Source organism: Phalaenopsis equestris, unplaced genomic scaffold, assembly GCF_001263595.1.
Source record: "Phalaenopsis equestris unplaced genomic scaffold, ASM126359v1 Scaffold000301, whole genome shotgun sequence".
Lineage (NCBI taxonomy): Eukaryota > Viridiplantae > Streptophyta > Magnoliopsida > Asparagales > Orchidaceae > Phalaenopsis > Phalaenopsis equestris.
Window position 1 is genome coordinate 1,529,553 of NW_018164743.1, and position 14,135 is coordinate 1,543,687.

At 33.6% G+C, this 14,135-nt stretch overlaps 1 protein-coding gene across 10 annotated transcripts in view; it reads left to right on the top strand.

Moving 5' to 3' along the window:
• LOC110025499 (kinesin-like protein KIN-6) overlaps window positions 1-14,135 on the top strand; it is a 95,294-nt gene that overhangs the window by 72,429 nt on the left and 8,730 nt on the right. For 4 of the 10 annotated variants that reach the window (XM_020726011.1, XM_020726012.1, XM_020726020.1 and 1 more), the window contains exons 13-24: window positions 422-664; window positions 1,117-1,198; window positions 1,310-1,359; window positions 1,760-1,828; window positions 1,978-2,086; window positions 2,231-2,400; window positions 4,137-4,245; window positions 4,390-4,559; window positions 6,309-6,417; window positions 6,563-6,732; window positions 8,398-8,506; window positions 8,642-8,811. In XM_020726011.1, coding sequence (XP_020581670.1) covers window positions 422-664; window positions 1,117-1,198; window positions 1,310-1,359; window positions 1,760-1,828; window positions 1,978-2,086; window positions 2,231-2,400; window positions 4,137-4,245; window positions 4,390-4,559; window positions 6,309-6,417; window positions 6,563-6,732; window positions 8,398-8,506; window positions 8,642-8,811 — 1,560 coding nt within the window. The remainder of the gene's footprint in view (window positions 1-421; window positions 665-1,116; window positions 1,199-1,309; window positions 1,360-1,759; window positions 1,829-1,977; window positions 2,087-2,230; window positions 2,401-4,136; window positions 4,246-4,389; window positions 4,560-6,308; window positions 6,418-6,562; window positions 6,733-8,397; window positions 8,507-8,641; window positions 8,812-14,135) is intronic. The other 6 variants (XM_020726014.1, XM_020726013.1, XM_020726016.1 and 3 more) reach the window with 6 other exon arrangements.

Below are 14,135 nucleotides of genomic sequence, written 5' to 3' on the forward strand. Positions count from 1 at the left end.
TATATATATATAATATGTCGGGTTCAGGTCATTGAAATGCAGGTAAAATCAAACTCAAATCTGCCCCGAAATCAACCTGCTAACCTGAATTGGCATCCTGAGAAGTTCTTACTTACGTATTTCTACTATCCTATCTTGTGGCACAGATTGCTACTGTGACCTGATGCTATTGTGAGCTAAGTACTCACTGCTGTGACAAATAAACAAAAACTTGAAGATTTGTAAAGCTTTTGACAAAACCAGAATTATTACTGCCCTACATTCCAACTTTTCTTCCGTATTATTCTTTGAATTTTACCATTATTATTTTTGCTTTTGAAGTGTATAGAGGACTAGCTTGGCTGTAATTATCATTGTTGCGTTATCTTTAAAAAAGCTATATTGTTTTATATGGCTAATTTATTTCATACATCTTTAAAAGGAATCAGAGAATGAAGTACGATATCTGAAGGAAAGTCTTAAAAAGCAGAGAGCTCAAGCTAATAAAATAGAGAAAGAATTGAATGAAATAAGAACCCTACGCTCATGCCCAAGTAAGCCTGCAGTGGAAGAAGGCGCTAATACTCTTTCATTTAATCATGGTGTTTCCGTGTCACTGGTTCCTTCAGATCCAGACAATGAACAGGGCACTGATGTTCTGCCTGATGAAACTAATACTACCTTGGTGAGGATATGCCTTTTATTTATGTAAACTGGATGATATAACTGAGCTGTATTTATCATCATTCAATCTTTTCTTCTGCAGCTTCTTAGTGAAGTAAATGCCTGATTTATCTGCTTTTTTATCTGAGAATGTTTAAAGCTGTTAAGAATGTGTTATGTGCTACAATAGAATAAAAACCTCAAAAAGTATTAAGGAAGCCCATCTCAGATAGTCATGATTGCTTCTGCTTATGGTGATTTCAAATCATTTTAAACTCAAGAATTGTTGTTTTTTTTTTTTACTTCATTAGTTGTGGATTGAGCTAAAATGTTAGATTTACTGGCCAACTTTCAATATAAATTGTGAAGGGGGTTTCAAGTTAAATACCTTTGCATTTATTTTTTGAACTAGTTTTTATTTTATTTCTCTTGGAATCACTACCTTATTTAACTAGCTCTTATTCTACTTCTCAGTGTCCTGAAACTTCAATAAAAATTGAAATGGATCAAAATAGAAAGACAGTTGATGGCAGTTTGCTTGACATAAAATCTACAGGTGTCTAATATCATGAATAGCCATTATTTCGAGCTTTGTTCTTAAAATATTGTTATTAATGTGAATATACTTTTGTTTGAAGTTCATCTTTTAACTTTGTTACATCTGTAGATAATAAGGGTATGTTGTCTCCGCCACTTCATCAAAGGACGCTGAAAAAGGTGATTTTAGGGCTCTTTTATCTGAAAAATGCTTTTGTTATTATTCGTTTTTTTCTGTAGATATTTTGGATGATTTGAGTGAACTTCAATACACAAATGATGGTTCTCACGTCCACTCATCAAATGGTAGCTTCAATTATCAAAACAATTTCTGAAATATATGCTAGGATATTTGTTTGTATTTTTAGGTGTTTATGATCCCTCTAGTTACTTTTGGTGGGTTTTTTATTACATGACTGACAAGAAAACTGGAATTTCTTGTTTGAGGTAAAATCTTAAAATGCGATGTTTTGATCCCCATAACTTCGGAAAGTAGATAGAGAAGTTTATAAAATCTCTGATCTAGTTTTCTTCATGGAATAATGAGTAAATTTTATGTCTTTTGTCTTGTTTGTTTCAGGTACACATTGCTGCTGAAGCATGTTCAAGGTTGCCTTTGGAAGAAAAATCTGAGGATCTAAATTATCAGGTATAGGAAGCCAAATATTTCAAAGATGTAATTCAATGTTGCATGGATCCTCTAATAGCTCCTGTTTATTATTTATTCAATAAATTTTATAATCTTTTCTTTTCTTCCATTCCAATTCATTTTGTTTTAACTTGAGTTTCAATGAACAGTATTTAGATGAGGGCCTTGAAAACTTCCAAAAACTTGCTCAAAGCTATGTGCAAGTTGGAGAGATGGATGATTTGGTAATGAATTTGTCAGAAGTTTCTAGATTAAAAGGTAGAACTTCATTGTTTTTTTTTTCAATAATATGTATCGTTTTGTTTGATTTAAATGAATTAAGTTCATAAGCTTTTCACAAGCATCTACTAAAGGAAATTGGAAAATACTACAAAATCACTCTATGTATATGCTTTTTCAAAGGACCAGACGGCAATGCTCCAGTTAATATTCCATTAACTGAGCATGAATACAGTGGTGAAACATCAAATCACTCTACTTATCTTCTTCGACCTACTGTTCCACTCGAAAGTGAAGATTGCACTTTGTGTTTGCCTGTGAAGGAAGAGATCTCAATTAATCAAGACGGAAAGGTATATTTCAGTGATTATATAACTTTTTTTAATTTATACTGTGACTTCTACTGTAAATTTTACACCATGAAATTTTACTCATGAGAACACCCGCCTCCATTTTTCTGTGGGAAGGCATAAATGTTCTTAATTAGAATGAATTCATCATTCATGTGCTTGAATGAATTACTCCTTTTATTTAACAGGAAACGGTTTCATGCAATTCTGCAATGAATTTTTTATTCTATCTATGCGTTGCACAGTAGCTTAAGAATCCTGGCTCAAAATCTTAAGGTTTTCATGATATTCAATATTTTTGTGGACTTAGTAGGAATCATTATAACGTTCCTGTTTTCTACAATAACATGATTTTTGTGTGGACTTAGCGGGAATTGTGATTGTTTTATGAACATATCTTTGGCGTTATGATTTTCTAATACAACCTTGGCCATGCAATGCTTGCACGTATCACGGCTATTGGCATTATGTTTCCTCTGCATTGGAGGAGACATATGGTTTCTCAATAAAAACTCTTAGTAATGACATCTTTGTATGTATATTAATATTTTCAGATTAGTTATTGTCTCCTGTTGGGAAAACTTATTGTTGATAGAAGGGAGGATATATTTATCTTTTCATGTTTTTGATACTAAAGGGATTGATGATAGCTATGAAAACACACCCTCTGAATGTCCCATTTGAATGTGTGAGAGGTCGAGAGAACTTTCCTTGAGGTAGATGGGATTTAGTTTAATCAAATTGATGTTGGATAAAGATGCTTGCCAGTTGTCGATGTTAGAGTGTAAGGGCATCATCATTGAAGGTAATAGCACAAATATTATGCTCTTTTTAAATTCTTCTATGAAGCAGGATGTTTGGAACAATTGGCATCAGGATATGTCAGATTTAGCATTTTTTTTTAAATTTTGAGCAAGTTTTATTTTTTCATACGCCACGAGAATGTAGCAAGGCCACTTATTTCTGTGCCAAGCTTTCCCTTGGTGATATTTTTCTTTTGATTCATATAGATGATGATAGAGAATCCTCGACCCTACTTATATATGACAAGTCTCTTTTTTGTATATCATAGATGCATTCCTTCACAGTTTTGTACTTTTTGTTGTTTTTTTAGTGCAAATGCGTACTTTCACAAATAAAGATTTATCTTGATATGTTGTTGAGACTTTTTATGGTTGCAAGCTCCATAGTTATATTACCCTAGAGATTATAGGTGAGTACTTTCTATTAAAGTGGTCGCTAATGTAGTTGGCTTAACTCTCATCCATTGAGATATTGTTCTCTTTAACCTAATGCTTCACGATTTTGTCCCATTGGTGTAACTTTCTAGGAGGTCGTCGATCCCTGGAGTGCTTCCGCATAAGCACACTTTTCTTTGGAGTTTTTGATGAAATTCTAACTGTTACACCAAAAGGCGTCTTGATGTTTGGAAGTTCAGCTATATTCTACTTTAAGGGGTCTCACATAAATCACTGGCATCATTGTCAGTAGTCTGAACCTAGAATCATCCACTAGATAAATAAGATTCTAGATATTAAGGATCTACATTATCTAATTTTGGAAGAAAATGCCAAGGTTCTAAATAATCAGGTATATGAAGCCATATATTTCAAAGATGTAATTCAATGTTGCATGGATCCTCTAATATCTGCTATTTTTTATTTATTTAATACATGTTATAATCCTTTATTTTCTTCCATTCCAATTCATTTTGTTTTAAGTTGAGTTTCCATGAACAGTATTTAGCTGAGACCCCTGAAAACTTACAAAAACTTGCTCAAAGCTATGTTCAAGTGGAAGAGATGGATGATGTGGTAAAGAATTTGTCAGAAGTTTCTAGTTTAAATGGTAGAGCTTCATTGTTTTTGTTTTCAATAATATGTTTCGTTTTGTTTGATTTAAATGAATTAAGTTCATAAGCTTTTCACAATCATCTACAAAAGGAAATTGGGAAATACTACAAAATCACTCTTTATAAATGCTTTTTCAAAGGACCAGACGGCAATGCTCCAGTAAATATTCCTTTAACTGAGCATGAATACAGTGGGGAAACATCAAATCACTCTGCTTGTGTTCCTCAACCTACTGTTCCACTAGAAATTGAAGATTGCACTTTGTGTTTGCCTGTGAAGGAAGAGATCGCAATTAATCCCGATGGAAAGGTATATTTCAGTGATTATATAACTTTTTTTAATTTATACCGTGACTTCTACTGTAAAGTTTACACCTAGAAATTTTACTCATGAGAACACCCGCCTCCATTTTTCTGTGGGAAGGCATAAATGTTCTGAATTAGACTGAATTCAGTTTTCATGTCCTTGAATGAATTACTCCTATTTAACAGGGAACGGTTTAATGCAATTCTGCAATGAATTTTCTATTCTATCTATGCGTTGCACACTAGGTTAAGAATCCTGGCTCAATATCTTAAGGATTTCATGATATTCAAGATTTTTATGGGCTTAGTAGGAATCATTATTACGTTCTCGTTTTTTACAATAACTTGATTTTATTATGAACTTAGCAGGAATTCTGATTGTATTATGAACATATCTTTGACTTTATGATTTTCTAATACAACCTTTGCCATGCAATGCTTGCACCCACCACGGCTATTGGCATCATGTTTCTATTATTAATGACATCTCTCTGCATTGGAGGAGACATATGGGAGGAGACATATGTTTCTCATTAAAAACTGTTATTAATGACATATTTGTATGTATTTTAATATATTAAGATTAGTTTTTGTCTCTTGTTGGGAAGACTTATTGTTGATAGAAGGAAGGATATATTTATCTTTTAATGTTTTTGATAATAAAGGGGTTGATGATAGCTATGGAAAGGCACTCTTTAAATGTCTCATTTTAATGTGGGAGAGGTCGAGAGAACTTTTCTCGAAGTAGATTGGGTTTAGTTTAATTAAATTGTTGTTGGATAAAGAACTTGCCAGTTATGGATGTGCAGTGTAAGGGCATTATCATTGAAGGTAATAGCGCAAATATTGTGCCCTTTTTAAAGTCTGTTGTGAAGAAGGATGTTTGGAACAATTGGCATCGGGATACGCCGGATTTAGCTTTTTTTTTAATTTTAAGCAAGTTTTATTTTTTCATATGCCACAATAATGTAGCGAGACCACTTATTTTTGTGCCAGGCATGCCCTTAGTGATATTTTTCTTTTGATTCATATATATGATGATAGAGAGCTCTCTACCATACCTATATATGACAAGTCTCTTTTTTGTATATCATAGATGTCTTCTTGCACAATTATATACCTTTTGTTGGATTTTTAGTGCAAATGCTTACTTTCTCGAAAAGACATTTATCTAGATATGTTGTTGAGACTTTTTTATGGGTGCAAGCCGCCATAGTTAGAATACATTCGAGATTATAGGTGAGTAGTCTATATTAAAGTGGTCAATAGTGTAATAGGTTGAACTCTCATCCTTTGAGATATTGTTTTTTTGGCCTAACGGCTTCACGATTTTGTTCCATTGGTGTAAGAGGCCATCCATTCCAGGAGTAATTCCACGTATACTTAACTTTGGAATTTTTTATGAAACTCTAACTGTTACACCAAAAAGTGTCCTGATGTTTAGATGTTCAGCTTTATTCTACTTTAAGGGGTCTCACTTAAACCACTGACATCATTGTCAGTGGTCTTCACCCAGAATCATCCACTAGATAAATAAGATTCTAGACGGTAAGGATCTAAATTATCTACCTTTGGAAGAAAATGCCAAGGATCTAACTTATCAGGTATAGGATGCCAAATATTTCAAAGATGTAATTCAGTGTTGCATGGATCCTCAAATACCTGTTTTTTTTTTTATTTTTTCAATAAATTTTATATTTTTTTTTTCTTCCATTCCAATTCATTTTGTTTTAACTAGAGTTTCCATGAACAGTGCTTAGATGAGGACCCTGAAAACTTCCAAAAACTTGCTCAAAGTTATGTTCAAGTGGGAGAGATGGATGATGTGGTAATGAATTTATCAGAAGTTTCTGGTTTAAAAGGTAGAGCTTCATTGTTTTTGTTTTCTACAACATGTATCGTTTTTGTTTAATTTAAATGAATTAAGTTCATAAGCTTTTCACAAGCATCTACTAAAGGAAATTGGAAAATACTACAAAATCACTCTATATAAATGTTTTTTCAAAGGACCAGACGGCAATGCTTCAATAAATATTCCATTATCTGAGCATGAATACAGTGGCGAAACATCAAATCATTCTGTTTGTGTTTCTCAACCTGCTGTTCCACTCGAACGTGAAGATTGCACTTTTTGTTTGCCTGTGAAGGAAGAGATCTCAATTAATCAGGACGGAAAGGTATATTTCAGTGATTATTTAATTTTTTTTTTAATTTTTACCGGGACTTCCACTATAAAGTTTTCACCATGAAATTTTACTCATGAGAACACCTGCCTCCATTTTTCTGTGGGAAGGCATAAATGTTTTTAATTAGATTGAATTCAGCTTACATGTCCTTGACTTAATTACTCCTTTTATTTAACAGGAAACGGTTTTATGCAATTCTGCAATGAATTTTCTTTTTTATCAATGCGTTACACAATAGCTTAAGAATCCGGGCTCAATATCTGAAGGATTTCATGACATTCAAGATTTTTATGGACTTAGTAGGAATCATTATTACGTATGGACTTAGCAGGAATTCTGATTGTATCATGAACATATCGTTGACGTTATGATTTTCTAATACAACCTTGGCCATGCAATGCTTGCACCCACCACGGCTATTGGCATCATGTTTCTATTATTAATGACATCTTTTTATGTATATTAATATATTATGATTTGTTTTTGTCTCTTGTTGGGAAGACTTATTGTTGATAGAAGGAAGGATATGTTTATCTTTTCATGTTTTTGATAATAAAGGGATTGATGATAGCTATGGAAAAGCACCCTTTAAATGTCTCATTTGAATGTGGGAGAGATCGAGAGAACTTTTCTTGAGGTTGATTGGGTTTAGTTTAATCAAATTGTTGTTGGATAAAGAGCTTACTAGGTGTGGATGTTGGAGTGTAAGGGCATCATCATTGAAGGTAATAGAGCAAATATTATGCCCTTTTTAAAGTCTGCTATGAAGCAGGATGTTGGAACAATTGGCATCAGGATATGCCGGATTTAGAATTTTTTTTGAATTTTAAGAAAGTTTTATTTTTTCATAGGTTGCGATAATGTAGCAAGGCCACTTATTTTTGTGCCAGGCATGCCCTTAGTGATATTTTTCTTTTGATTCATTTAGATGATGATGGGGAACTCTCTACCATACTTATATATGCCAAGTCCCTTTTTTGTATATAATAGATGCATTCTTTCACAGTTTTGTACCTTTTGTTGATCTTTTAATGCAAATGTATGCACGAATATAGATTTATCTAGATATGTTGTTGAGAATTTTTATGGGTGCAAGCCTCCATAGTTAGATTACCCTCGAGATTATAGGTGAGTGCTCTCAATGAAAGTGGTTGCTAGTGTAACAGGTTGAACTCTCATCCGTTGAGATATTGTTTTCTTTGGCCTAATGGCTTCACGAATTTGTCCCGTTGATGTAACTTTCTAGGAAGTCATCCATCCCTAGAGCGCTTCTGCATAAGCAGAATTAACTTCGGAGTTTTTGATGAAGTTCTAATTGTTACACCAAAAGGTGCCTTAATGTTTAAAACTAAAGCATTATTCAGCTTTAAGGTGTCTCACTTAAACCACAGGCATCATTGTCAGTCATCTTAACCTAGAATCGTCCACTAGATAAATAAGATTCTTGATGGAAAGAATCTAAATTATCTGCCTTTGGAAGAAAATGCCAAGGATCTAAATTACAGGTATAGGAAGCCAAGTATTTCAAAGATGTAATTCAATGTTGCATGGATCCTTTAATAGCGCTCCTGTTTATTATTTATTCAATAAATTTTATAATCTTTTCTTTTCTTCCATTCCAATTCATTTTGTTTTAACTTGAGTTTCCATGAACAGTATTTAGATGAGGACCCTGAAAATTTCCAAAAACTTGCTCAAAGCTATGTTCAAGCGGGAGAGATGAATGATGTGGTAATGAATTTGTCAGAAGTTTCTAGTTTAAAAGGTAGAGCTTCATTGTTTTTGTTTTCAATAATATGTATCGTTTTGTTTGATTTAAGTTCACAAGTTTTTCACAAGCATCTACTAATGGAAATTGGAAAATACTACAAAATCACTCTATCTAAATGCTTTTTCAAAGGACCAGACGGCAATGCTTTAGTAAATATTCCATTTACTGAGCATGAATACAGTGGCGAAACATCAAATCAATCTGCTTGTGTTCCTCAACCTACTGTTCCACTCGAAAGTGAAGATTGCACTCTCTTTTTGCCTGTGAAGGAAGAGATCTCGATTAATCAAGATGGAATGGTATGTTTCAGTGATTATGTAACTTTTTTTAATTTATACCGTGACTTCCACTGTAAAGTTTACGCCGTGAAATTTTACTCATGAGAACACCCGCCTCCATTTTTCTGTGGGAATGCATAATTGTTCTTAGTTAGAATGAATTCAGCTTACATGTCCTTGAATGAATTACTCCTATTTAACAGAAAACAGTTTCATGGAATTCTGCAATGAATTTTCTATTCTAGCTATGTGTCGCACACTAGCTTAAGAATCCTGGCTCAATATCTTAAGGATTTCATGATATTTAAGATTTTTATGGACTTAGTAGGAATCATTATTACGTTCTCGTTGCTAGAATAACGTAACTTGTGTATGGACTTAGCAGGAATTCTGATTGTATTATGAACATATCTTTGGCGGTATGATTTTCTAATACAACCTTGACCATGAAATGCTTGCACCCACCACGGCTATTGGCATCATGTTTCCTCTGCATTGGAGGAGACATATGGTTTCTCAATAAAAATTATTATGAATGACATTTTTGTATGTATATTAATATATTAAGATTAGTTATTGTCTTCTGTTGGGAAGACGTATTGTTGATAGAAGGAAGGATATGTTTATCTTTTCATGTTTTTGATAATAAAGGGAAACGCACCATCTAAATGTCCCATTTGAATGTGCGAGAGGTCGAGAGAACTTTTCTTGAGGTAGATTGGGTTTAGTTTAATAAAATTGATGTTGGATATAAATGCTTGCCAGTTGTGGATGTTGGAGTGTAAGGGCATCATCATTGAAGGTAATAGCACAAATATTATGCCCTTTTTAAAGTCTTTTATAAAGCAGGATGTTTGGAACATTTGGCATCAGGTTATGTCAGATTTAGCATTTTTTTTAAATTTTGTGCAAGTTTTTATTTTTCATACGCCACTAGAATGTAGTAAGGCCACTTATTTCTGTGAGAAGCATGCACGTAGTGATATTTTTCTTTTGATTCATATAGATGACGTAGAGAACTCTCTACCATACTTATATATGACAAGTCTTTTTTTTGTATATCATAGATGCATTTTTGCACAGTTTTATACTTTTTGTTGATGTTTTAGTGCAAATGCTTACTTTTACAACTAAAGATTTATCTAGATATGTTGTTGAGACTATTTATGGGTGCAAGCCTCCATAGTTTGATTACCCTCGAGATTATAGGTGAGTACTCTTTATTAAAGTGGTCGCTAGTGTAACAGGCTGAACTCTCATCCATGAGATATTGTTCTCTTTAGCTTAATGGCTTTACGATTTTATCCCATTTGTGTAACTTCCTAGGAGGTCATTCATCCCAAGAGTGCTTCCGCTTAAGCACAATTAACTTTGGAGTTTTTGATGAAATTCTAACTGTTACACCAAAATGTGCCTTGATGTTTAGAAGTTCAGTTTTATTCTACTTTATGGGTACTCGCTTAAAGTACTGGCATCATTGTCAGTGGTCTTAACCCAGAATCTTCCACTAGATAAATAAGATTCTATATATGGCCTCTATTGATTCAAATGATGGCTCTCACTATTTATCACTGTCCCACCTAGGTATCATGATATGGTTGGCTCTCACGGCGTAGCATTTTGTTATGTATTGTGCTTTGTTTGCACCTTCAAGTTGGTGTAATTCTCGGATACACTTTGTAAGAGCCCAAACTCTTTATCATCAGAATATTACCCTCTTTGGCTTGATGGCCTTATGATTTTCTCCCATTAGTGTAATTTTCTAGGAGGTCACCCATCCCAGTAGTGTTCTTGCATAAACATGTTTAACGTTAAAGTTTTTGATGAAATTGGAACTATACACCAAAAGGCACTTTAATGTTTAAGACTTCGGTTTTATTCTACGTGAGGGGTTTCACAGCTAGGCTCTTCTAGGGATTAAATTTAGTATTTGTTCTTTGCTTTGATTGAATTTGGTATCGTTTGTTAGTGGAGGTAAAGCCAATTAAAATTCTATGGTATAGTAATCTTAGGTTTACAGTTGGACCAAGAATGCTATTGTTAGAGGGTATTGAGCCATAACATCTTGAGAGCTTGATTAGAAATAATTGATTGCCTTATTTAATTTATTTGATCAGTAAGAGCAGAAGTTTGTTAAAATCATGTTTTTGAGACAGTTAGTGTTGGCACTCCATCCGAAAAATGGAGTAGCTGAAAAGAAAATAATAGATTTTTTTTTAGTTTGAGTACTTTTGTTTCAAACTGATGTGCTCAGATAGTTTTGGGTTGATGGAGTTTCTACTATTTTATAGAACCAGATACCATACCAAATTTTATTTTCAACTTACACTCTCTTTCTCATTGAACCACGTATATTTAGTTGTACTTGGTTTGTTCGTGATTCTCATCCACAAGTTTGTAAATTGGACCCTAAGTCACCCATGAACAAATCCCATTCTTAGGTGATTTATCGTTGCAGAGATTTTTACAAGATTCTGACGAGTTTTAAATGTATCATATCATCAGTTTAGATTCCGCTCCAGCTCTTCACCACGTGCCATAGCTTGGACCACCTATCACTAATTTTTACTCTAGAAGACCTCGTCCCTCTGATCGTAGTCCGGCACTGGTATCATCTTTGTCCGTGGATCCTCTTTGTGATGAATTGGCTTTACATGTTGATATTATGCATTTTACTCTTGCTTTGTGTGTTACTATGCCCTTGGAAAATGAGTTTTATGCCAATAGAAAATGTGTAGTACATGTTCATGTTCATGATAAGAAGTTGGCAACAGAGTTCATTAGCATGTTAATTCAGACCTTTGATGTTATTTTGAGGATGGATTAGTTGGTAAAGCACTTTGCTACAATTGAATACTGAAAAAGACGGATGACGTTGGAATTGCCTGGTAAAAACCATTCTATATCCTATGTGATTGAAATGCATAATCTTTTTTGATTAGTGCAGTGAAAGTTGTGAAATGCTTGCGAAGTAGTGAACTGGTATTTTTTGCCAAAATTAGATATGATAAATAAAGTTGCACATGAATTGAAAAACATCTCAGTGGTTTCAGAATTTTCTGATGTATTTTCTGAAGAATGATCAGGGCTACCGCCAGAATGAGAAGTGGAGTTTGTATTGACGTGCAATCAGAAACGTCTGCAATATTCAACTCATCGTATAAGATGGCTCTGAAGGAATTGCAAGAATTGAAATGTCAGTTGCAATAATTGATTGATAAGAGTTTTATCAGACCAAGTAATTCACTATGGAGTGCTCCAATATTATTTGTATAGAAGGATGGATCCATGCGGTTATGTATTGATTACAGAGAATTGAACAAGGTGACAATAAAAAACAAATATCCTTTGCCAAAAATCGATAATCTATTTGATCAGTTAGAGGGTGCAACTGTATTTTCTCAAATTGATCTGAGATCTAGATATCATTAGGTCGGAGTCAAGGAGTCTAATATAAATAAGAGAGCTTTTGGGACTAGGTATGGTCATTATGAATTCTTAGTTATGTCTTTTAGCTTAACTAATGTTCTTACATTTTCATGGACTTGATGAATCGAATTTTCAAGCCATATGTCGATCGGTTCGTCATTATACTCATTGGTGATATTATGGTTTATTCAAAAACTATTGAAGATCGTGCTAAGCATTTCAGGATGGTTTTGGAGTTACCAAGGCTGAATCAGTTATATGCAAAATTTTTGAAATGTTAATTTTTTTTGTGAAGCATTTCATTTTTGTGACACATTATCAGTGGTCAGGGAATTTTAATGGATCCTCAGAAGCCAAAGCAATTGTGGAATGACTTACTCTGAAGAATTTTACAAAGGTACACAATTTTCTTGGTTTGGTAGGATATTACAGAAGATTCGCAAAAGGTTTTTCATAAATAGCTACGCTGTTATCTAAGCTGATGAGAAAGGATGTCCAGTTTCAGTGGAATGCAGAATGTGAGCACAATTTTCAAGAGTTGAAGAAACATTTGACCACTGCACTAGTGTTAGCTCTTCCATCAGGTACAGAAGGATTCTAGATTTACGGTGATACATCATTAAAAGGCTTGGGTTGTGTTTTAATGCAGAAGAAAAAGGTAATAGCCTATGCTTCCAGACTGTTGAAGCCACATGAAAGAAACTATCTAACGCATGATCTTGAGTTAGCTGTTATAGTGTTTGCTCTCAAGATTTGGCGACATATTTATATGACGTGAAATGCAAAGTCTTCACTGATCATCAAAGACTGAAGTATATTTTCACACAAAATGAGTTGAATTTAAGGCAACAAAGATGGTTAGAGTTAATCAGAGATTACGAGCTGGTTATACAGTATTATCTGTGTCGATCAAATGTTTTTACTAATGCATTGAGTTGTAAATCCACACGTAGTGTAAGCTGGATTCTTACTCAAAGGCCAAATTTGATTAAATAAATTGATGCTCTACAATTGGAGGTTAGAAGATCCGGTGATATTGGGTTACATCTTTGACTGACAGTGCAACTTAAGTTAATGGATAGAATCAAGGCAACGCAAAAAGTTAGCGGTGAATTGTCGGTCGTTTTATTGTTCAACTTAACTTTCGTAGTTTGAAAAGGTGATGATTTTGTGATTTTGAAAATAATTTAAATATAAATATAACTTTTTTTTTTAAAGAAGTAACATTTTAATTTTTTTAAAATAAGTGAGACCAAACGAGTCTCACATTTTTAAATAGTTTAGATGATTTAATACAATACTACAAGCAATACATTTATCCCGAAGAATAAATATATCACTTGTAATAGGGATTTAATCATCTAGACTAAACAATTTGTGACATCTGTTTGGTCTGCGAAATATTTTTATAAAAAGGCCAACAAGTTCTCCTATCTAACATAAAAATTAGATAGGGTTTATTTTATCTGGGTTCCTGGTTCCCTATAGAGGCAAGCGCTATAGTTAATTACATCTTAACTGATCGAAATCACTTAAGATAACTCTCGATTAAGATCAGGTGGTTTTTCTTTCAAGATTTCAAAGTTTAGGTTTTCACGATTGGACATAGGAAAATCAAATGGGAATGGCTCAAAATAGGAACAATTATTTTAGGAATTCAAATGAAAGAAAAGTAGGGGATATCACAGATCTAGGGAAAACCCCAGTGACCTCCCAACTATCCTATTGTTTGGCTTTATGTCTTTGAAGTGATGATTATTTGATATTTCAATCCTGCAAATTATTTGAGATTTAGGACTTATGCTTACACAATATCGGACTGTGCAAATAGCCTAAAAAGACAGGAGGATTTACACCGTACCGAATGGTAACCTCGGAATCCTAATGCGTTAGGACTTATAATTACACAACAGAGT